Below are 26,467 nucleotides of genomic sequence, written 5' to 3'. Positions count from 1 at the left end.
ATATTAATCATATTTGCTGTAAATCGACTTTACACTTCACACGCAGTGTTACTCTCAGATTAGGTTTCTTCATGGGGTCCCAGACAACAAGCAAAACGCTTTTCACTGGAGGCACAACAGGTCAATGTAAGATCACGGATATGAATGACAGCTGTCTGAGATGTTGGTCTCATCAGCTGTACCAGGGTTGGTAGAGTTGATCTCCTCTTAGCAATATCTTCTTCCCCACTAACCACGCCCCAGGTTCTCTGCCTGGAACTGAGCGGACAATGAAATCATACGGTCTAAAACAGGAGGGTCCCTATTCGACCACTAAGTAGCTCTGCCGCTCCACTAGAAATCTAGGGCGGAGTTATACACAAATGTTGACTGCATGCCCAGAATCATTCATTTGAACCAACTGCACTGGACTCGCAAAACAGAGGCAGAAACTGAGACAGCAGGAAAAGGATGGGGAGGGAGATAACACTTCTCAGTCCACCCTCAGTCATACTGACTTATGGTACTGACCTTTGTGATCTCTGCTTCCTTATCCTGAAAAATGGCCAGCAGCTATAGCTCAGGAAAGGGTGAAGACCGAAAACCATTGGCAAATGTCCACAATCTATTTATAAGAGATCAAGAAAGCCACTGCATGAACTTTACCTTTAATACAACTTCTTCATGCGCATATCAATTGCCTTATTTGATAGTGAACTCTTTGAGGACACTTATGTGTCTCCTTTGGTTATAATCATCCACTCCAGCATTTCCCTTCATGTGTAGAACAATGAAATCATGGAACCTTGGAAAGACCCCCAAACCATCAATTACCAATCAGACTCTTGACATTTTACTACATTGTGATAATGAATTTTATGTGTCCAATTGGCTAGGCCATGGTACAGAATTTTGGGTTAAGCACCAATGTAGATGTTTCTGAAAAGATACGTTTTAGATGAGATTTACACTTAACTATGTAACCTTTGGGTAAAGTAGGTTCCCCTCCATCATGTGAGTGGGCCTCATTCAATCAGTTGAAGGCCTTAAGAGAAAAGACAAACCTACCCTTGAGGAAGGAGGAATTCTGCCTCCAGATGGCAAACTTTCCCTGGGTCTTCAGCCTGCTCTATAGATTCTATGAGCCAATTTGTTAAACTATTCTCTCTGTAAACACACACACAATATATATATGTATATACACATACTATATATATATACACATACACACACACAATATATATATACACACACACACACACACACATACACACACATCTCATATTCTGCTTCTGAAGAAAACCCTAACTATACAACCATCTAACCACTTAAATTTTGAGGTGTGATCAGGAGTGTTTGTGAGGTTGGCCTTTGTATCAATCCAGTCCTGGGACTAAATCCTACCTCGACAAGTCACTAGATGTGACAAAGATGTGATTTTGAGCGAGTTACTTATACCTTTCTGACCCTATCTGCCCATATATGAAGAAGGTGTAATACCAAGCGCTTTAATAAAATGTCTTGAAAATTCCAGACGATGTGTACACAACATCCATAACATAGATGTTTCTTGATAAATGGTTGTCATCATTTTGCCTTGATGAATTAAATGTGACTAAATCCTGCTATTTACTGTATCAGTAGCTAGGGGTATGTCTAGTTTGAACTTCTCAAATGAATTCATCTCTCTTGGTTAGAAATTGACCATGTGGTCTGCATTTTATGATTAACTTCTGTTGCCATGTTGCTATGAAGGCTACAAAGGGAGGCCTCCAGAACTAAGTCAGCTTCACGTTTTCCCTGAGGCAGTAAAGAAAGATTCCCCTCAGAGGATGAGCTTTCCACGGCTGGAAACCAGAGAGTTTTGGTAGCAGAATCACAAGTGATTGACTTTGGAATTGGGAGATAATGGCTTGAACTGCTGATTAGCCCATGGAACTCCACTATCTTTGAAAAAAGATAAGGTCAATTTCAAATGAGAAACTTTCTAAGGAGAAATTTGCTACCATTGGTCAAATTTCCCAAATGAATCAAACAGGAAAAACAATAGTAATCACTAACCTAATGTGTATAAGCAGTGTGCATCAATTACATGTGAGGACTCACTTTTTCTTTTTAATGACCATAGCTATTCAGGTGATTGTTTTCTAAACTCAGGTAGCAAGAATTTCATGTATCAGCATCATGACTGACATTTTAGCTATGAAGTGATAATTAACTATGAAAGATAATTTTTAAAAAATTATTATTATACTTTAAGTTCTAGGGTACATGTGCACAACGTGCAGGTTTGTTACATAGGTATACATGTGCCACGTTGGTTTGCTGCACCCATTAACTCGTCATTTATGTTAAGTATTTCTCCTAATGGTATTCCTCCCACTGCCCCCCCACCCCATGACAGGCCCCTATGTGTGATGTTCCCCGCCGTGTGTCCAAGTGTTCTCATTGTTCAATTCCCACCTATGAGTGAGAACATGCAGTGTTTGGTTTTCTGTCTTGTGATAGTTTGCTCAGGATGATGGTTTCCAGCTTCATCCATGTCCCTGCAAAGGACATGAACTCATCGTTTTTTGTGGCTGCATAGTATTCCATGGTGTATATGTGCCCAAAACTTAAGCTTTTGTGAAATTGAATTCTTACATTCCATATTTAATTTGATTTGATGATTGTTTTAGAAAGATGTTTCAATCAAATGTTACCTCACTAATTTTACATTATAACGACTTTTACAACATTTCTTTCAGTTCTAGGTCCCAAACTACTTTAGAAAGGACATTGAGGGTTTTTATTTATTAGTCAGTATCTAAATTCAGTATTTCTAAGAAAAGACTGAAGAACAGCTTTCAAGAAAAATTTTGCCACCTCTTCTTAAAACACATGTCAAATTGATAACATGATATTGCATACAGCATAATGGGACTGTGTGTATAAGAATCAAAATAGACAGACAAGACTTTAAAATGAGAGTCAGGAAGTACAAAACATCTTATCTAAGGATAATTTGGTTATAAACTGTATGCAAAGCTGTAGAGTTATCTATTAAGCTGTATTGAAAATGGTGGCTGAGAACTCATAAGACAACTAGCTCTGAGTGAGGAGTCATTCCTGAAGCAGCGGGGGCAACTTGCCATGGCTTCAGGCCTTAGCCCATAGCAGTCTGAATAATCACACAAGAATAGAAGTCAACAGAGACTCTCAGTCCCAGCCTAGAATGTCAAAAACATCAACTAGTGACTGGACATTTGGCTGAAATCCAAGGAACAAGCACAACAGGTTCAACCAGCACTTGTCTGGAATGTTCTGGAAGCAATAGATGGCAAAGGGTATTAAGTTGGGGAAATTTAATAGTTTTTCCTTTGGGAACAGAAATAATGCAAATGCTGATAAAGTACTATATTTAGCTACTAAGTACATTTTTTGACTCTGTCATTTCTGGGAGAAAATTATGACACACTGCACCAGTCTTTGAAAATAACTAGAAACTTTTTCCATAAATGACTTTTGCACCCAACATGACAGAAGTTTCTTCAACTCCAGCATTTATCATTTTATCGTCTTTCTGTTATTTTTTCATTTGGGTTACTTCTTTAGATACTTTTTTATTATTATTTGTCAACAACATGCGAAAGGCTCTTTTCTTTATGACCCTGTGGGAGAGTTCAGAGGATCAGAGTATGGATATGTGGCCACAAGCATAAAAATCTAGTTCCCTGGATTGACCTTGAGCAATTAGTCTAATATCATTTCTTTACATGACCTTAATGATTATTCAGTTACAAAATAATCTTTCCTTTGCTTAAGTTTGTAAGGCATTTTCATAAGTTAGTTTTTTGCTTTTTCTGACATTTAAAGTCTGGGTTATCTGCCTTTTCGTGGGAGCTGTCTCAGCTGTTAGCTGTCATTTTAGGGAAAAAAGAAATTTTGCAGTAATATTTCATTTTGTCATCACAGATGACAGATCATAAAAAATTGTGGCTTTATAATGTACTCAAAGTAAATATTTCCTAAGAATGCCCACGCAAAAATAATAGTGAAAAGAAAAAGGCAAGCTCTCTCAATTCTTTTGAGAATTGTCCTTGCTTCTGTGAGCTTAGAAAAACTATATTTGATCAAATAAATACTTTTTTCTATCAATATTATAGTCTTCCAACTTTATGAAAATTCAAATATATAAGAAGTTAGAGTCATTTTGTTTTTATTTTATTTCTGTAGTCTGTGCTATTTCATGATGCCATATCATGTACGTTCCTAAATTTGCATTTAACTCCTGGTTCTGGCATTCACTGTGTCAACACGCTGACTTCAAAAGCCCCTCCTCATATTCCTTGTGCTGTAGTTTCTAGTTGGCAAAACAGGAAGATAAACAACATATTTACCCATAGGAGTTAGAATAAGATGAACAGAGATCACTTCTGAATGCTTCAAAATAAACCAACAAACAAAAAATAGCACAGATATTTGAGAGAGCAGTATGGTGCAACATTTAAAAACAAGGATTTTGAAATATAATTAGACCTGTGTTTTTGACTTGATTCTGCTAAATATGAGGTACATGACCTTGAGGAAATAATAGGTTAGTCTCTTTAAGACTAATTAGTTATTAATAAAATTAGGATAACAATCATGCCTACCACACAGGGTTGTCATGGGGATTATATGAGATAGGAGAGAGAAAATGTGCAGCATTATGTTCTCAGGACACAGTTGCCACTGATGACCATTATTCCTGGGTGAACAGTGGTGGATGAATCCATTTTCATCAAATTAGAGATGTACACACACACCAACACACATGTGCGTAAATCTATTTCCTTCGAGCTGAAAAGCAAGACTAACTCTAGTCTCAAACGTGTTCCTAAAAATAAGGTGGTGTGTCTAGGGAACAGCTGGAAATGTAGCTTGAGCTCTTGGGTCTTAGAGTCACCAGTCATTATGTAGTAATTGAAGCCACACAAATGGGTGAAATCATGCAGTCGTCTTTGAGTGTGTGTATGTGTGCACACACAGTGAGAAGACAAATCCACTGGGAACACTTACAGTATCGGGCAGGGAGAGGAAGAAAAAAATAATGTCTCTTTCCTGAACCGGGAGGATGGTACTAGGGATTGGGTACAAATATAGCAAAAATTTTACTTGAGATTAGGGAAAGGAATTGGCATGTTTAATGATCTCTGCTCTCTTTCATGCATATTTTAGGGTAATTAATAGAAAATAAGGAAAAAGTAGAAGTGTTACGGCTCCGATGGCTGGAGGAACACCAGGGTTCTTGGTCTTGCACTGATAGGATTAACATGGACACATGTGGAGGGGTTTTAAGGAGCGACAAGTTTAACAGGCAAGAGAGCAGCAAGGAAGAAGAAAACAGCTCCCCTGTATAGAGACAGAGGGAGGGGTGACTCAAACAAAGAGAAAACCCTAGTGCGAGAGGAAAGTGGCTGCTTATACGATGAAGCTGGAGGAGGTGGTGTCTGATTTGCATAGGGCTCAGGGGATTGGTTTGACCAGGCATGTCATTCATGTAGCCAGTGGAAAAACCTGGCCCTCCCACCCTATCCTTTTAATATGCAAATGCAGGGCGCCATGATGTTCTACACACATAGGGATAATATGGGGGCAGCCATGTTGCCAGGCACCTGTGGGGGCAAGGGCAAGAGGTGGATGAAGGGAGCCATGTTTGGGTGGACCCAGTTTCTAATGGCCTGCATTTGCATATCAAAGCTTTCCAGCCCAGCAACAGCTGGGGCTTTCCTGGTAGACAAGAAATGTTTCTGGAGCTTTCCAGCCCAGCAAGAGCTGGGGCTTTCCTGGTAGACAAGAAATGTTCCTGGAGCTGCTTTAAAATAAACAAAAACTTCCCAAGGACCCCTTTACCTCTTTATCTGCCTAAAATAATTTCTTAATAACTCCTATAATGGAAGCAGGGTCAGCCAATAGACCAGCTTTGGTGATGCATATAATCCATAGGTTAGATGAGAAGATGAGGGGAGAAAGGGAGATGGGGCATAGTCAAGCAGGATCTCCACTGGCAGAATAATATGTATCTTCCATAACTGAGGGAAACTATAGATGAGAACAAAGGCTTTGGGGTCTTAAAATCAGTTGTAGAGTGCAGAATACATTGTAGGGGAAGGAACTGCAGTGAAGGAAGCCAGTTAAAAGGCTATTACAATACAGCAGTAAGAGGCCTACTGGTTGGGTATGGTGTACTATAAAGATGCTGGCCCTTCCCCTTCTTCTGGTCTTCCTTCTACCAGTCTACCACTTTGAACCCCAGTCATTATCTCCTTCTTCACAGGACCAGTGATTTTTCATCCTTCAAACCTTAATTCAAGCATCATTTCCTCAGGGTGGCTTACCCTGACTCTGGGAATGATTTTGATATTCCTCCCCCATCTGTTATTAAATCGATTGCACCACACTGTGATGGCTGGTCTGCCTGTCTTTCTCCTCTCCTAGACTGCAAACTTATTGAAGGCAGAAGCCATGTCTTGCTATTCCCTGGTGTCCAGCTCATAACCTGGGATATGATCAAAAGTCAATGAATGTGAATGAATGAATGAACAAATGCAGGTAAACAGGAGCTGACTAAATGCTATTAACATAAGTAACAGAATCATAAGGGGAGCCTGGACATAGTGTATTTAATAGCAAGCTATGTGAAAATGGGTTTTCTAAGAAAATGAAGGGTAATTATTGAGCATTTTTTGCAGTAAAGGTCAAGAAATTCTTGTTAGGCCATTCTAGCCATAATTTACATTCAAACAATGAGTGCTCACAATTGCTTCTAAGTTATTCTGTGAAGCACTTAGCAGATGCTCTAAGACTTTGCCTGTCAGCTGAGAGCCAAACGGGTGAGAAAGTAATGAAAAGCGTTTCTTTTAATGTGTTTTTTAACAGGCTTTTCTGCTGCAGAACAGAATCAGTCTGACCTTCCCCACAACTAGTGCTGTTTTACAGTGTTTAAAAGAAAAAGAAAAGCCATATAAAAGCCAGGGCCTTTTATCTGGTGAGGCTACGCCTATATCACACCAAGTCAATGATTTCACGGAACTGGTCGGCTGGTATCTTGTCAGAGCGTAGATATGGCCTGCCAGAAATGGTAATGCAGAAAGTTCTTGTGCCTTTTATCAAGGCCTAGAAAAATAATTAAATTTCCTAACTATAAAAGCATAATTTACTTTAGCATTCCTCTACACCAGTGTCTCTTTCTTTCTCTTTCTTTCTTTCTTTCTTTCTCTTTCTTTCTTTCTTTCTCTTTATTTTCTTTCTTTCCTTTCTTTCTTTCTTTCTTTCTTTCTTTCTCTTTCTTTCTGTCTCTTTCTTCCTTTCTTTTTTTTTTTTTGACGGAGTTTCGCTCTTGTTGCCGAGGCTGGAGTGCAGTGGTGCGATCTCGGCTCACTGCAACCTCCACCTCCCGGGTTCAAGCAATTCTTCTGGCTCAGCCTCCTGAGATTCTGGGATTACAGGTGCCCACCACCATGCCCAGCTAATTTTTTGTATTTTTAGTAGAGACGGAGTTTCACCATGTTGGCCAGGCTGGTCTTGAACTCCTGACGTCAGGTGGTCCCCCGCCTCGGCCTCCCAAAGTGCTGGGATTGCAGGTGTGAGCCACCATGCCTGGCCCACCAGTGTTTTTCAGACCTTCTCACCACACCCATGTGATCATGGCCTAGGAACTTTAACATGTATAAGTGAATAAAAGTTTCATGAATTTTCTCCTTTCATCTCTTCACTTCACTTCACTGCTAAACACTGCTCCAACCCATGAATTGATTTCTTCAACCACTATGGGACTCAGTCATAGTTTAAGAAACAATACTTTGATAATCACCCTCTGCTACAACTACGCGCAAACAGTACAAGGCTAGTTTACAGAGTAAACCACTGTTTCACCATTATATCCATGTTTGCTATTTTGACTAATTTATATTATCATTCTGGGTGATGCCGTCAAATTTCAAACTCTTTTTATCTGTGCTTTAATACATTTTATATTTTATATTGCTTTTGTGTTGTTTTTTGTGGAGTGAGGGTGATGGTGACAAAAGGACCACAGACCATGTGAGCGTTGTCTTAGGGTGAAAGATGAACTTCAAGAAATGTGGGAGGTAAAAGAGACTTTAATGTCATCTAGCTTCACGTTCTTGGGCCTTTATCTTGGTTTTAGAGATCATAATTGCATATTATTTGTGATTCTAGAATCAGGCAACACCTCATTCTGTAAAATAGAATGAGTGTTCTGATGAGCTGAGCAGAGGAGGTTGGCTTTATAGACAGACAAGGGCTGTCTATAGAGGAAAGCAGAAACAGAAAACAAAAAGGGGATTGATAGTTGCAAAGCTACTTTTCTTGTAAAGCTTGAAGTAGAGGGGACTTCCTCGTGCCTGCTGAAACTGGCCTGTTGGGGAATTTGGCCATTGTCTCACCCTCTTCTGATTTCTCAGAAGGTAAGATAACGATCTTAATTTCAGCTTGGTGGTACAGAACTTCAGCATGAGTAATTCCATTTCGCTTTGGTCCGTTGGGCCTAATGCAGGAGCTCCATCCAAACCAATGGCCTCCTATAAATTTTATCTAATGACACATTCATGCATTCATTCAAAAATTATGTTGTGGCACCTACCATCTGTCAAGTTCGGTGACAGGCATTTGGGGACTCAAAGAGAAAAATACAAATTTCTGCCGTAAGTATGTTAATAATCCTGGAAAGAGAGAAATGTAGGAAAAATTATGAAGTAACTATTTTGAAAAATCAACCTATTATGTAAACCTTGGTTTCCCCATCTTAGTTAAGCTGATATCTCAGTGCAGTGCACTATTACAGGTGTGTAGTGTTAATTCCACATGATAGAAAAATAATCATCTAGACTCAGTAGTTAATTGTGCAATCTTTGAGGCAAAGAGTTAATTTGAGCTTAATTCCTCTCACTTCTGAACTGGTCAAGGCTTCTGTAAACCACTCTTTCTTGATTTCAGCCTCCACATTTTTGGTTGCTCTTGATCCACAGTAATTAAAGATTCTTCCTAGTGATGCTCTGTGCATGTGAGAACTTAATACCTTAATAGGCCCATGCTGCTGTCTTAGTGTATCTACTTCTATACTGTCAGACTAGGATTTGTCTCATTATCTCATTGTTAAATAATAGTAATGAATAAAAGACTTAGCCAAGGTGTGCATAACTTTGAGTGTGATTCAGTGCATATTTGTTTTTCTTCTGTGAATTGCTGGAAAAGGAGAGTATATTGTGTCTGATACCATTTGCTAATAGTGATATAAAAATGCATGTCCGAAGAAAGAAATCTAAAAGCATGAATAGGCCCTTAATTGTTTTCAAGAAAAAATTACGAATAAGTCTCTTACTGGGAAAAAGATTTACATTTAACCTTATAAGTCATTTTAATGGTTCATGTTTAACTGAAATGTGAGATATCTAAACGAGCAACTAAAAATATGCAGAAAGTCCTTACTGGAACAGGAAAATTAGCAAAGAAAGGAACAAGCAATCAGAGCATGTATAAGAGCATGGTCTGGTTTTTATTTTGTTTTGAAATCAAAACCAGCCAAAGCAAACTATGTTTCAAGCTACTCAGTGATGATTGACTGTTGACTCCTTGTGTTCAGTTTCCAATAATCTATTCCTTGGGCCTCCAATAGGAAGCTCCTTTGCCCCGAGGACAGAGCGCTGTCCTTGGCCGTACTGTACACAAACTGTGACTCTCAACAAGGTTACCTTTCTCAACCTCAGGTTCCTCCTCTGCTATGTGTGAGGTTTTAATGTTCATCTCAAAGGATCATACTGATGATTACATGAGAGAGTGTAAATACTGGCGTGTAGTATGAACTTAAATGGCAACCATATTTAAATTTGAATCTGTATTTTCTCTTTCCATTCTCTCTTCCTCGAATATACCTTTCAGTCTCAAGTCTTCCCCTATTGTCTTTGGGCAAAAGATGATCAGATCCTTCCTCTTCAATGCAATTCAATTCATTTCAAATTCGTTTTGTTACATTGGCTGCTGAATATCTTCTCTTGGATAGAATACCTTCACTTCCAACTTGCAAGTTTAAATCTAACTTCTTATATTTACTCCCAAAACAACTTCATGCCCTATAGCCTCTTTTCCTCTAAGTGATAGAATTATCCTTTTCAGATGCCTAAGGTCAACATTCTGGAGTTATCATCAATTTCATCCTTTCATTCATTCATCCAACAAATATTTATTTTCCACTCTGTGTCATGCCACGTGTTAGCACTGAGAGCATACACCGTCATAAATAGCCCATACATTCAGATAAGAGGATAGCACTCTGCTTATTCAAACCACATCCAACCACTAGGTCATCTTCATTTTTTAATTCCACTATATCTCTATTGGTTAAACTTTCTGTTCAGCTTCCTCTGTCATCACCATTATTCAAGCCCTCAACTACAGGAATAGTCAAAAATCAACCTTTCCAGAACTTCCGTGCATCTTATATACTCCTGCCAGGCATGTGCCCCTAAGATAATCTTCACACAGGACTTTCTTCCTGTCGCCTTAGCAGTTAGCTCACACTCCCTACCCTCTACAATGCACCAAAATGACTTTTCCATTCTTATCTCCAACACAAATATGTGTAACGCTCCTGTCCCTGGGTCTTATCTAGGGATTTTTTTTTTTTATTCCGTTGGTTTGACTCAAATCTCTGCCTTCTGTCCCCAAAACACAAGGAATGTTGTTTTCTCCATTCTTGAAAACTTTGCCCATCAATCAGACCAGATCTATTATCCTTCTTCCCTAAAGCCTAATACAGCACTCACAGCCAGGGACTGATACACTCACTCATTCTGACCTATGTTTTATATTATGGGAAAAAACAGTCTCAGAATTTTCTCACTTACCACTTAGCATGTTTTAAAATTGAAAATGTATTTCTTTTCTTTAGCTTCACTGCAAGTTTCTGAATAGACCGTTCAATGTTCCTCCTTACTGTTCAACCGTCTGTCTATCTAGTTATCATCCTGCTTGTATAAAAAGCACAATATAATTTGTAAGTTTGGATTATATACTATGTTTGTATGTTAATAATTACTTGTAAAATCTAAGTAAAAAGTATCTGCCTCTATAGACCTCAACAACATACTACCAAAAATAGCTGAGATTTGCAGATAAAGATTATGCTAAATAAATGTATAACCCTTGAATGAAGACGGTCTTAGATCCTTTCAGTAGTTGGTTCAATTCTTAAATTCACTGAAGTTTCAACAGAACTAATTTTTTTTCAGAAGCTAGGCTGTGATTGATTTTTTAAAAACACAAACAGCAGTAGATTAGGGAATTAATTAAGGAAAGCCTAAAATGTCTTCTCCTTCATTTCACTTCGCTTAAATGCCTGCTGAGCAGATGGAAGCAGACTGGGAAGGAGGCTATTTCTCTGTACGGTGTGCAGAGTATCACAGATAGTGTGATTAACAAGCCTGAGGGATTTCTATTGAGAAAATGCTCTACTATGACCTAACAACTATAGGCTATTTAAAGAAATCAATGGTAGTTAACCCTTTCCACTGGTAAACAAATATGTGCAAATTGAAAAAAATTAAAAAACTAAAATTAAAAAAGAAAATTACAGTAAAATATAGTCTGAAAACATGATGTCAGAATACTAACATATTTGGAGTTTCAAATGTATAATTTCCCATGAAGTAAATTACTCGTTAGTACTTTCATAACTTAATTTCATACTAAATTAAGTTAGTACTTAAGATAATCATAAGAAGATTATCTTAGGGGCACATGCCTGGCAGGAGTATATAAGATGCACGGAAGTTCTGGAAAGGTTGATTTTTGACTATTCCTGTAGTTGAGGGCTTGAATAATGGTGATGACAGAGGAAGCTGAACAGAAAGTTTAACCAATAGAGATATAGTGGAATTAAAAAATGAAGATGACCTAGTGGTTGGATGTGGTTTGAATAAGCAGAGTGCTATCCTCTTATCTGAATGTATGGGCTATTTATGACGGTGTATGCTCTCAGTGCTAACACGTGGCATGACACATATTCATATTGAAGTAATTTATTCCTGAAACACTTGCATTGCAAATATTTGGAAATTGAGAAATTTTGGAAATGCACGAAGACACTCCTAGGGGGTGCTTTGAGGGATGAGATATTTTAAACACATCTCTTTTTTGCCATTTGTATACTACACCTTAAAATATGTGATATGTTAGCTTGTGGTCACTTGTTTATTGCCACTTAGAAACAAATAAAAAACTTTTATTTTAAAGGAATTTTTTAGGATGTAAGTTTTAAAAATCATTCTTGTAATACATCTTCCCTTTCTCCTCAATCTTTCAATATGCTGACAGTCACTCATCTCTTGTTCCTCTCTAACTTAAGTCACGTGTGATCTTACTTCCTGACTTACTTTTTATGCAAAATAATTTGTGGTTTGCTTTATATCCGTTTGTATCACGACGTAGTTATTTTAAGTGTGGGGATCATTTCACCTGACCTTAAGGTTAGATAGAGTTCATGGCTTATGTTTCCAATCTCAGTCTTGGAAAGAGAGAAAGAGAAAGAGAGAAAAAGAGAGAGGGGGTAGGTAAATGCAAAGAAAAATTTCCCAGCACTTTGGGAGGCCGAGGCGGGCGGATCACCAGGTCAGGAGATCGAGACCACGGTGAAACCCCGTCTCTACTAAAAATACAAAAAATTAGCCGGGCGTGGTGGCGGGCGCCTGTAGTCCCAGCTACTCGGGAGGCTGAGGCAGGAGAATGGCGTGAACCCGGGAGGCGGAGCTTGCAGTGAGCCGAGATCGCGCCACTGCACTCCAGCCTGGGCGACTAGAGCCAGACTCCGTCTCAAAAAAAAAAAAAAAAAAGAAAAATTATTTGCCTTTCCAATCAAAACATCCAAAAGTTCTTGCCTACAGTGCAACTGGATCATATTATTAGTTGAAATCTAATTAAAAGACCTATTTAGAAAATGGCAAAAGATCATACTTTTTAAGAGGGTTTTAGTGACACTTTCTGCTTACTTTCCTCGGCTTCCTTTCTCACCAGTTTCTCTAGAAAATTGTGCTTCACCCAGGCACCTTCTTTCAGTTCTACATGTGAGACATGTTGTTCTCTCTCCATTTTGCTCTTTGTATGTTTTTCTAAGCTTTTCTTTCTTTCCTTTTTGTTTGTTTGTTTTTGAAACTGGGTCTCACTCTGTCACCCAGGCTGGAGCGCAGTGGTGTGATCACAGTTCACTGCAGCCTCAACCTCCCTGGGCTCAAGCAATCCGCCCACCTCAGCCTCCCGAGTAGCTGGGACTACATGGGTGTGCCACCATGCCCAGGTGTTTTTCGTATTTTTTGTAGAGATGGGGTTTCACCATGTTGCCCACGCTCGTCTCAAACTTCTAGGCTCAAGTAATACACCCGCCTCAGCCTCCCAGAGTGCTGGGATTACAGGCGTGAGCCACTGTGCCCGGATAGTGCATTTTTAATGCAAAAAAAGCACTGGGTTTTTGGTTTCCAAGACAGTTGGTGATAAACATGTAACTTGCATGAGTCAGATTTTTTTCAGTGTTGATCATCCTCAGAGGGCAGAGGAGCAGGCCCATGGGAAAGCCACTGATCCCCTGAACACCAGAAGAGACACAATTTCTAAGGACGCATCAGCATCTCCTTCACAAGGTCATCGTCATTTTTGAGACTTGGCCCAAGTATTACTTAACAGCGTTATAAGAGGTCCAGGGACTATCCCTCGGTGAAGGAAGCATGATGTACCAGATAGATTGTGGCTCTTGTTTAAATTAATTTCACTCATTTTTATATTACAGGTTTTCTTATGGATCTAAAATAAGTGAAGCAATCCCTGTTCACGCATTGGCAGAAGAATTTGTCAAATGTTAAATAGTGCCAGTTTTATATCAGTGTCATCCGATTCTTTGAAGGAAAAATAAGCTAATTCCGATAACGGTTATACTTTTTCATCCAGTTCACAAAATCAAAGTAAGGTTTTGAGAAGTTAATTCTGCCAAAGGGAAAACATGATTGCAAATGCTGTTATAAAATCAAATGGAGAGTTCAACATTAAAGATAAGTTAATATGTATTGTTGTTTTGTTTGTTTGCTTCTATTGATAATACATAATATAAATTTGGGTCAAGTCAACATTATGATAAAACAATGTTTTTACTAAATTAATAAACCGAAGGACTTGGTGGAAATATACACATAATTTATAATTGCATCCAAATAATAATTTAATATTGGATCAGTGTAGGATGATTATAAAAATTTTGATATATGCATACTTAGAAAAATTCAACTACACATTTATTGCCCAAAGCTGATATGTGATATAAAAAATCCTTAGTATGGTAGTTCACGCTCTTTGCTAGTCATCCTGAATCAGGTTTTATCATGTTTCAGCCTTTGAAGAATCCCAGTTAAATATCTAGAATGTTATTGAGCATTGGTAACGTGATTTTTTACATTTTGGTTTACCATCTTGTTCAAAATCAGTGAAAATCTTTAATGAAATTATTTAATGAATGAAGTGCCAAAAAATGTTAACTTATGAAGCTTCTAGCAAATTGCAATTATTTAAAACAAAACTTTTGAATTGAAAGGTATTGTAACTTGTTCTGAAAAAAGCAAGGGATGAACCAAACAAATTAATTCATATATTTAAATGATGTTTGAGATTTAAATTTGATATTCTATAATTGCATTTTAGAATAAATTAACTTAGCATAATGTCATTTGTTAGAGTCCTATTTTTAATTGACTAACTTTATATTTTGTAACAAATTAAAGTGAACCAGAGAAGGGCTATGGATCTGTACCATCTAAATTTAATTCCCTTAAAAAATTCAAAACAATCTTGTGAAAATGTTTGTTGAATAAAAATATCCTAAAACATTTAGTCTGAAATATGTAAATATTTTAATATAAAAACAAATCATAAATGAGAATATTATCCATTTAAAATAATTATTTTGAGCTTGCAAGCTATCTCAACACCTATGAAAAATTATATTTAATTATTTAAAAATATTGTGGTCATATATATATAATCCTTTGCTCTGTCAGCAAAGAGGACATGAAAGAAATGACACCTCAGGATCAGCAAGAACACCTAATGCCCAGACCTTGGTTTCTGGTATAATTCTTTAATAAAAAGAAGCAGGGCTCCTTGGAGAACTGGCTGAATCTCTGAGTGGTACAGGAAACATACATGATGAGGCTGTAGCATCTGGTAGTGCCAGAAAATAATAAAGTGCCAAACAAAAACTAAAATAAAATCCTACACTTATGAAGGTATGTCAAAGGGATACACAGGCCCACTAAAGTAGCTCTCAGTGGCCAAAGTTAGAACAATTTAAGCAACAATATAAAGTGGTATTGGAATGTAACTCCAAGGGTAAAATGACCATCCAAACATCCATGGGCCTTTACTAGCATGAGTAAGTACATAAAAAGAGACAAATCTCCCATTCAGCAGCATTTCAAATCATTTATGTAGATTACCCTCAAGAGGATAAAGCATACTCCTCATTTGGTAAGTGTGGGCTGTGAATAGTGACTTCCTATGACAGAGTCACTATTCACAGTATGAAAAGTATTATAGTATGAAAAGGGGGAAAAACTAACTTTGAGGTGAAGGTAACTGACAAACACCTCCTAAGCCAGTATGTCAGTCATGGTTCTCCAGAGGGACAGAGATAATAGGATAGATGTATACATGAAAGGGAGTCTATTAAGGAGAATTGACTCACACGATCACAAGGTGAAGTCCCATGACAGGCCGTCTGCAAGTTGAGGAGCAAGGAAGCCAGTAGTGGCTCAGTCCGAGTCCCAAAACCTCAAAAGTAGGGAAGCTGACAGTGCAGGCTTCAGTCTGTGGCCGAAGGCCTGAGAACCACTGGTATAAGTCCAAGAGTCCAAAAGCTGAAGAATTTGGAGACTGATGTTCAAGGGCAGGAAGCATCCAACAAGAGAGAAAGATGAAGGCTGGAAGACTCAGCAAGTCTGCTCTTCCATCTTCTCCTGCCTGCTTTTTTTCTAGCCTCACTGGCAGCTAATTAGGTGGTGCCCATCCAGATTGAGGGTGGGTAGGCCTCTCCCTGTCCACTGACTCAAATGTTAATCTCCTTTAGCAACAGCCTCACATACACACCCAGGAACAATATTTTGCATCCTTCAATCTAATCAAGTTGACACTCGATATTAACCATCACAGCCAGGTCATCAAAGTTAACACCAGCAGTGACGGTTCGTGTTGGTGGTACATACTCTTGATGTGATGCGATAAGAATGACATTTTACCTCTGTGATCTTCCTCCCCAAAACACATAACTGGAGTCTAATTGTGAACAAAATACCACACAAATTCCAATAGAGAGCTACCCCACAAAATACCTGATCAGTCATCTTCAAACCTATTAAGTTCATCAAAAACAAGTGTCATAGCAAACAGGAGCCTCAGGGGACATAACCACCAAATGTACTGGGGCATTCTAGATAAGATGCTGAAACAGAAAAAGGACATTAGGTAAAAACTAGGGCAATCTGAACAAGCTATGCACTTTTAATAATAATGTATTACTATTGGTTCATTAATTGTAAAAAAATGTACCACACTAATGTCAGATAATGATGGAGAAAACTGGATAGGGAGGTATATGGGAACTTTTTATACTATATTTTTAATTTTTCTGTAATGCTAAAATTTTAAAACAATAAAGTCTATTGCTGGGCACAGTGGCTCATGCCTTTAATTCCAGCACTTTGGAAGGCCGAAGTGGGAGGATTGCTTGAGGCAAGGAGTTCAAAACCAGCCTGGAGAACATATTGAGATTCCATGTCTACAAAAAATTTAAAAAAATAAAAATAAAATAAATAAGTAAAGTCTATTTAAAAAAATAATAAAAGCATGTATATGAAGGTGTTCATTGTTCCTTTTGTCTTGGGCCCCAGTATGGCTCAGCCAGGCCCTAGCTATTTCTCCAACTGATTCGACTGGAAGATATCGATATTTTGTATATTCATCTCAAGATGGCAGATGAATTTGTACTTAAGTCCTATCAGTATTTCTTCCCAGAGACAATTTTGAATCTGTAAAAATACTAGGGCATGCTATGATTTTCAGCGGTCAAAACCTCTCAATAAATAGTTTATTTTTAAAACTCATGGTCTGCAAAAAGAGCCAATTTTAAATTTAGTAGCAATAAAATAAAATTTTGAAAAATTGTAGGTAATTTTAGTTTAAAAATTAAAAATAATGATATGTTGAAAAAAATGCCTTCTTCAAAAAATACAGCATTACACATCCTTGCAGGGTTTTTTTCCCCTCATGCAAATTACTTGTATTCACTCTAGATTTTAATGCAATGTATTCAGTGAGAGAGCAGGGTCTAATATAGACATTTATATATTTTAATACTGCAGGAAAAAGTATTTTTGTATATTTAAAGTATCTAGTATCTAAAATAATGAACACTCAATATCATCACATTAATTTTGTTCCTTACTTAATCTTATTTGATGCCTCTTAACTCTTCACTCTCCAAGTGAGATATTTCCACTTCTGATTTTTTTCACATTGAAATATGTAAATATTTCAACCCAAGTACTTTTCATAGGCATTGCCTTCTGCCTTCATTCAGAGTAGGTTTCTTTAACAAATACTCTGTCATTGAATGCTGCCATTTCTTCCTTGTAAATATCATATCGATACACATAACAACCCATTCTTCCAATTGTACTTTTCCTTGTCTCTCACTCAACAACTTCTGGATAATATTCTCTTGATTATCTAAAAAATTATCTTTTCACCTTTCCATAATTTGGTATCGTTCATCTTTGTAATTCAAAAAATGCATCACCCATTGTAGCCAACTAAAAACTGACTCCAGGAGACACAACAATTTGAACCAAAACCTCTTGGAGGAGCAGCCGCAACAGTAAAGCTGAGGTTAATAACAGGATCTTGCTGCAACATGGATGAATCTCAAAACCACTATGCTAAGTAATGGAAGTCTCACGCCAAAGGCCACATATTATATGATGTCACTTACATGAAATGCCTATAAGAATGAATATACAGAGAAGAAAGTACATTACTATGGGCTGGGGCCAGAGGATGGCAACGGGATTGACTGGAAATGAATAGAGCAGTTCCTTTTGGACGGATGAAAATGTTCTAAATCTGGATTATGGTGATGTTTGCATAACTGTGAATTTACTACAATTCATTGAATTATACACTTAAAAGAATTTTATGGTATGCAAATTATATCTCAATAAAGCTGTTTTAAAAAATGATATTTATCAAGATGGCAGCATAGGCAGATGAACTCAGCCACTTGGCATCATCAAGATAAATGTCTAAACTTGAGAACCAGTATAGTCGCTTTTCCTCTGAGTCTGCTGATCAGAGGCAGAAGGAAAATTGCAAATATGTGTGGGCCCCTAACACATAATAGAAACTGTGCTAAGTATTGTACAATAAAGAAGCTCAATAGAGAACTTCAGAAATTATCCCGGCTCTTCTAATTACTTTCTTTTGTATTCAGTCATTGCCCCTTTGCTCCTACCATTTCTGTTTGACAACTGAAAAAATAAGTAAATTCTTGTATTTCTTCTTTTCATAATTTAATGTCAGCTAGAGGCTTAGATACCCATTTTCATTAACACAAAGCTCTTTTCTTTTTGTTCGTGGGACTACTCAGTTCAGGCAATTAGTTGTACAAAAAGCTATGAAAATTTTATATTTCCAACTGAACTGAAGCTCCTAACCTCTGAATAAATAAATGTCACTGATGGACTAAAATTTAATAAAAAACACAAGGAGTGACCTTGTTGCCAGTATGGGCGCTCTTTAGCAACCCTTAATTTCTGGATATTTATGGAATGTATTCATATGGGCATTGTTCCTTTGTACCATTAGGGGAGAGGACCAGAAATTAGCCAGTTAATAAAAAAAAAGCATAAAAATATAGGAAGTCCACTGGTGATAAATTGGACATATCAACCATGAAATTGTGTTAATTTGATAATTAAAGTGTCTTAGTTCAAATGTAGATCCTGGGCACTTAACAAAACGGTGACAAAATAGGAAGGAAGGCATATTATACACACATTAATCGCTGAAACAGATAAAGTGTAAAGCTCCCTTCAAGAAAATGTGTTTTGCACAGCACAGAGCAATTATGCATAGATCCTAGATTAATCCATCATTCACAGTGGACCTGGGAAGAAAGACAAGGAAGGAGCCTTTCTAGTTCAGTTGAGTCCTGATGGGCACAGTCTGAAAGAGGGGAGGAGGGAGGATGAAAGGAGGAAAAGGAGAGATGGGGAAAATCAACAACGAAGAAAGATAATGTGAAACTGCCTCCCAGCGCCCTTCTTCTCTATTTTCCCATTCTCTCCACTTTTACTCTCTCCATCACCTTCTTTTCACACGTGTCTCTTTTAAGATTTTTCTCCAGTCTATTCACATACTTCATTCTCACTCCTTCCCTTCCTTTCTTCTCATAAAAACATTCATTAAGGCAAGAAAACTGTTGAGAAGAATGAAAAGGAACGGTTGAATGTTTGTACTGAATTCTAGAGGTGGAGTTGAGGAAAGGAGACCCATGCGTCATTTCTTTACAGCTCAAATGAGATGGCAACCTTAGGAGAAAATAGCAAACCAGGGGATAGAAACACAGGGCTTTCGTGAAGAAAGGCCATTCACTACGATACCTATTGTGCTGAAGCTGGGTGTGTGAGCTGATATTTGTACAGCTTCAGCTGGTAATCGGGTTCTCTTGCTTTGTCTCTTTCCCTTGAGGAGTTTAAATTTTTCTTTTCATGACTATAATACAAAGATGAGTCAGTGGCCCAGTTTTTTAAAAAGTGGATTCTTTTTAACATAGTTTACAATATAGTTAAGCCCCAATTCATGCCAGGAACTTCTCTGTGCGTAAAGCATCCTGGAAATACATTTAGCTGCTAATTTTGAATTAATAGCAGAAAAAGGTAAATCTATGTTACGATATTATATAACATAGCAAGGCAACCCTGATCAAGTCATTTTATGTTACCAGAACAATCATTCACTTATCACCACCCATTAATCCCTGCTGTAAGGTATGTTTATTATTTCTATTTTTAGTTTCAGTATGTGTGTAAGGCAATTAAGAATACATAATTTTTGCTGGGTCATGTGTGGGGTACATTTTTAGACATAAAAAAATGCCTTCATCTTGCAAAAGGGGAACGGAGATTCAGAGATATTAAGCCCCTTGCCCGAGTCTACACAACTAACTAGGGGAAGGATTGAAACCAAGGCTCACACCTGCTAGAGAGGGCTCTGCCCACCAGGCTAAGCCACCTTGTTATTTAGCACAGTGGTGATCCAACCAGCATGGAAATACAAATATTTGACACATATTTGAATTGTATGTAACTAGGTCACGAAGCAGAGAACTCTGGCACACAACCTATGTTGGACATTGTTGGGTAATATCAGAGATGTCATAAAATTATGAGGGTATGGTAGAGGTGACACCTCAAGGCCAGCCCTAGGTCATATAATGCACCCCCAGTAGTTCAGAACATTGGAAAAATGATTAGGACAGCAACTAGTAACAGATATTTGATAAGAAATATCAGAGTGGGTCCCATCACTCCCGTCTTTCTCACAGTGATTGCTGAATGCAATGAGGAGTCCCTTCTTCATTTCACTTTCTTATTCCCTATTAGAATGAAGATTTACTTCAAAGAAGCGTGCGTTGATAATTATCCTTTATATTTTCTGAAAAGATCAGGTGACATTCTCCTACCTTGTCTCAATGGCACCATGACATTGAGGCTGGCCGTGGGCTTTTGTCTCCTTCCTTTGTTATTGTCATGCTTGATTGTGGGTGGAAATCACAACTATGGCCCTCCCTACAAAAAGAGCAAATGCCTATTGATCTTCTCCATAATCCATCTTTATATTCAGAGTTGTTTTAGTTCCATGACACTTCTCAGATAAAGCTTATGAAATGGTGCATCATTAAAGGCTGGTTTTCTAGGAAAACAGTTCTTTATTACTTGCCTCTGGTAGCTTGAGGCAAGCGATCTCTCTGTGCCTCAGTTACCTCTTCTGTAAAATGAGGCTAACGACAGTGTCTAACTCAAAGGTCTGTTTTGAGGATTACATGAGTTAACATGTAAAGCCATTAGAGCAGACTCATAATACCTGTTTACTCTTTTTCCCTAAAAAATGCTTAACTCATAAATTAACCATCAGAAGCAGATTATCTTTTAGGATAAAAGGTAGCCATGGATAATGAACAGACAGTAGTGAGCAATCGGTGCTGATGATGAGAAAACAGACTGTCTTTTACACCGCCAGGTTTGCTACCCTCCTGGAAATGTTCAGTCCTTTGTGCACCGGGCCTCATCACAGAAACGGGGGTGTTTAAACTTGGATTTTGCTCCTTCAACCTCAGCACTCCATCTGAGAAGTTAGGGGATTTATGATGCCATTTAAAGGCAGTCCTTGGAAATAGTTAACAGTTGAGGAGTTATCTTTATTATGGAAATTAATACTCTCACTGTTTTATTCATTAATATTTTAATATGTTTATGATGAGACTCAACCCAAACCAATTTCCAAATCAAATCTGTCCCTCAGTAATTTGATTTGTTGGAACAGAGAACAAAAGCATTACCAACGGGGTACTTTGAATGGAATTATAATTAATTAGGCATATGAATGCACTAACTAATTTTGGATAAGTAATTAGATGACTAATTATGTTGAAAACAGAACTGTGTGCTTAATGAGATGACCGTGGCCAATTCTACCCTCAGATCATTTTTTTGATTAGTTAAAATTATTATTGTTTTTTGATGATCAAGCGTCACCTGTTGCACAAGCAAAATATGTAGAGGTATGGTTTGAGCCTCTTTGGATTTGCAATTTTTGTTATACATCCACAATCAATGCCTCTTTCCACAACATATGTTCTATGACTGTCCTTTGCAGATTCATTGATATTCCATCCTTTTTCTTTCATTTCTCCCCGACACACACCTTCCCACCACCACCCAAATCCTAATTATTTCTGCTTAAGTTTGGGAACTCCACAATGATAAATTAAGCAAGAAGAGAAATAACACATAGGTTGTGCTATAGATAAATCTTAATCCATCTTGGAGAAATATTTGAAGTGGCAGCTCCTCTTTGAAAAGGCACTGCCCAGGATCTGCTCAGATCATAGGCAACCTTGAAGCACTCAGCAGTTCCGCTTTGGGCAGCTGGTTCTAACTAGCACCTATTTCGCAGGAGGCTACACTCGGGATTTCTGGTTTTAAGTTTAAAACAATATTTCACAGCAATTGTGTTGTCAGAATTCAGGTCAGAAAGATGGCAGATGTTAATTTAAACCAAAGAAGCAAAGCCAAACTATTCCATTTTTCCTTTTTTATTGTCAAATTGGCAGCTCTACACAAATTCTGAACACAAAATAAACCACAAGTGAGTTAGAAACACCCAGAGTGGATGAAACATTCTTAGGGTATTTTGGTATCTGGTAGATACTGACTCGATTCTACTCAGACAGCTTAATGTTGGGAAAAGTAATGATCTCAGTATGCCAGAAAATAACCTTTCATTTTGCTTTATCAAAAGAGAAGGCTGAAAATCATAATGATCCCAGCTTTTATGAAAATGCTTTCCCTCGTGGTCCACATTATCCAGTGACTGTAAGCACAGACCCCAGGAGAAAATATCCACCTGGGGCTCATCTTTTTTCCCATACTTCAAACAGAGTCCCCTTTCAGAAAGTGTTACATCTGCAAGAAATGAGTATTCATACCTGGAATCCAGGTAAAGTCAAATCTACCCCACAGTTGAAATTCAAGACTCCCAATCATTTTATGATCAATTCACACTTTGGGAAAGAGCCTATGCATTTACATTAATGTGCCTGTATATAGGCATTTGCATGCATGTAACTGATTTGACATCCGTCCTTCACTTCCATCTGTTTTCACAGATGCATAAGCCAGGGGGGGACCTGCCACTGGGCACCTTCCTGGTAAAGATTCAATCTTAAAAGAAAATTATACCTCTAACATAAGATCATCTTAAATTAGCAATTCACCATAAGCGCATTCTCCAGGGTACTGTATACTGAAATCTTATTTTTTCCCACACCAAAGCAACTATTTAAAACATTATCTGTTTTATTCTTCAAATCAGTCACCAATTATTTGGTCAGTGTTTGAAGATTATCAGGTGGAACTACCTACCTGATCAATATTTTGTTTCCATGAGACCAATACCCTCAGGAGCACCCCTGCTTCCTTTTAAGGCTCCTGTGTTCACCAAACATTTCCCGAGATTGACTATCGCTGCCAAGCAGTTCTTAGGTCTGTCATGAGATAGTCTTATCTGGTTTGCTGTTTTATTTTGGCTATTTTTGCTGACCCCTTTCTTGCCCAAGAAAGCTTTTAGGAATGTAGGCTCTCTACCTGAGGATACTGAAACATTATTTGCTTTAGATTAGGTGTCTAGGACAGTCTCGCTTAAGGAGCCATATCATGTGTCCACTTCCTGCCCGGAAAGCACCTCCACTTCAGACACCATGGGCTGCACCTTACTTGCTGCAAACGATGCAACACCAGGGAAAGTTAGTGAACCATTGCCTCTGTCAGTTTCACCCACAGGGAAAAAATAGAAGCCCTCTTCATAGTTTATTCCTCAGCGAGAAAATTTTTTTTTAAAGCTTCAAAGAGAAATATAGGTTCTACAAGAGTCCTCATGTGAAAACGTAGACCAAATTTGAAAATACGCACAAGAAAATCCTAAGAAGGGTGTTTTCGTTTGTCCTCCTTTCATGTTAAGTCTTCTTCAGACTTGGCAAAATGATGCACTCTCTTTTAGTTAGGAAAGTTAACGATTTCTCCCTCTTTCAGAAGGCTAGGCATTGCTTCCATTCTCAATTGCGGACTTGTTAGAAAGCTGATATTGTCAGAGAAGCTGAAAACATAAATAGGCAAATGAATTCAAAATAGTCATATGCTTTTGCTTTTTTTAATGGTATGTTAGGAGCCACCAATTGGCATACTTAAAAATTTAGAATGATCTGTCCACTGTACCTGGGTGTATGCAAATGTTGAACATACTATGAAAGTAGAGTAGGAGAAATTGACATTAAAAATTTATTTAGTCCTGTCCTCCAACACCAATTTAAGTGACTTTCACAATTCAGGGATTCTGTGCACAGTCCTAAACTTATGCAATTCAATTAAGCTAAAGTTAACAAATATTTATTGAGTGCCCCAAATGTGCTTGGTCCTGTGGAATAAAAAATATGGGCAATTCAGGAGAAAGAAAATAATTTATAATTTACTGTTGATCAAGAGTTAATACTATTGGTAGGTGAATATGTGTTGGTATGAAAATGTGTTCTATGTGTATATTTGCATGTGTGTATATATCTTTATATGTATGTGTTCTGTGTATGTATGTATACATATGTGTGTGTATATGTGTTCCATGGCTGCTAAAAGCATATATTCTCTGATATATATATATAATTCAGGTATCTTTTCTCAAGTCTAAACCCCCAAAATATTTTTGAATTTCATGCCTGGTTTTGCTCTTTCTACATCTGATTTTATGTGTTGCTAATTATGGAATTCTACTTGGTAACATATTTATGTTGAGAAATCTATTTCCCTAGCTTTTTAGTTTGATACAGTGCACATTTTGCCAAAGTAAATGCATATACACCTAGAGCAGGCTCTAAGTGAAGCCCTTAAACTAATTAACTGGGATAGCCATATTTGTTTGACCTGTTAATATCTACTTGTTGGTCCTTTGTAGAAACAATATAAATTTATATTGACTATAGAAATGTGTGTTCCAATACAGTTACTTCTGTCCATAGTGTTTCATGATTTAGAATGTAATGTATTTACTGCAGTTTATTTATATAGATATTCAATGAGTTCAGTATTCTAAATACAATGGAATGTATGAAGCATGTTATATTTCAATATGCATTTATTTTTTAAAAAGTAAGCTTCAAAAGAAACTGAAGATAAGGGTATCGCACTTTGTCTTTTATCAGAGTGTTCAGACATAGTTGGCTAGTGGAGCCTGTTGCTTCTAAAATTATTTAAACTAAGATTAGAATGACTTTGTTGTGTTTTATTGCTTTATAGTTTGTGAGGATATGATAAAAGACCATAAGACTATAAACGAGTAAATTCTTTCTGATAACTTATCCAGTCCCCAGTGAGGCTAACATAGAATACAAGAGGCTGTGAAGTAGAAAGCAGGTGTTGGATCACTTCTATCCTGAACAAGATGAAGAATTGTGGGCTCATGTCAGGGGCATGTTAAGTAGATGAATGATAGTCAGTAGTGGATGCTACTGAAAACAAGGCTGTCTTGATTTCTCAAAATAATAATAATAATAATAAGTAAATGGCTATACAGTATTACTAATTCATGAATTAAAATGTCTGACGGTCAACTGTCAGTGCTGAGCTAAATAGGGAGGATGCTAGCCATGGTTTCTGTTTTCCATTCCTGTTTCTATGCAGGCCTTCACAAGGCGTTCCTTTCCCGTCCTATCTACGCAGCAGAGGCCGACTGGCAGGATCACCACAGCGTTGCTTCTGCACATTCCATCGCTGTCCATGCGTGAGAGCCATGACACAGGACTTGGTCCGAGGTCAAGTGTAAATCCCAGCTGTGGAGGCTCCTCCGAGAGGTAAAATTGTGATAACTTCAAGGTGGCTTGAGTGCTTCATTCTCTTGGATTGAGAGCATCTGCAGTTGGGACACAGGTAGAAAAGCAGCTGGCTTCTCGCCTTTCTAGACCTGAGCCAGGCAGGCAGTTTGGGAGCTCCCTACCCTTCCTAGTGGGTGAGGCAAACAGGAAGCCTGGAAACAAATTTCAGACGCTGAACTTTTCCCTCCACACCAAAGAGGCTACATAACAAATACCGTTCTGGTGTAGATCTAAAGAACCCATTGATCAACTTAAATTCTTCAGTGCAGTGGTATGTGATGTGATTTCTGAAAGTGAGAAAACTTCCATATATTGTGAATATATTTAAAGTCAATAAACATGTTAATTCATAAAAGTGAACCCTTACCTGTAACTGTGGTCAATTGAAATGCAAATAATTAAATCATAGATTAAATAACAATTTTAATCATGTCTTTTAAAAACAGGAACAGAAAAAGCATATGAATAAAAGACTTGTTTATTATTCGATGTGCACATAGCCAAGAAATCTGAAAAGATGGGAAGTAACGGGGCCATAGCATGGAGTACACACGAGGCACTTAGATGGCATTCCTTGATTGTTCATCACCTTGGTCATTAAAGGAATTAAGCACATTAATTCCTTAATTAATTAATAATGAAAGAAAACAATCGAGGAAAAGTTTGAGATCAGTCTGTTCCTGGACTGGAAATAGATGACTAGATGTACATTAGAACTGA

General features: G+C 37.7%; 1 protein-coding gene across 1 annotated transcript in view; it reads left to right on the top strand.

The window, feature by feature from the left end:
- Window positions 1-26,137, top strand: part of NALF1 (NALCN channel auxiliary factor 1) — an 860,129-nt gene extending 833,992 nt beyond the window's left edge. Inside the window, exon 3 of the mRNA XM_063595860.1 lies at window positions 25,557-26,137. Coding sequence (XP_063451930.1) covers window positions 25,557-25,660 — 104 coding nt within the window. The 3' untranslated portion in view covers window positions 25,661-26,137. The remainder of the gene's footprint in view (window positions 1-25,556) is intronic.
- The last annotated feature ends 330 nt before the right edge of the window (window positions 26,138-26,467 follow it).

This window comes from Pan paniscus, chromosome 14 (genome assembly GCF_029289425.2).
Source record: "Pan paniscus chromosome 14, NHGRI_mPanPan1-v2.0_pri, whole genome shotgun sequence".
Classification (NCBI taxonomy): Eukaryota; Metazoa; Chordata; class Mammalia; order Primates; family Hominidae; genus Pan; species Pan paniscus.
The sequence above is the reverse complement of the archived record's forward strand: the minus strand, read 5'-3'. Positions and strand labels throughout refer to the sequence as shown.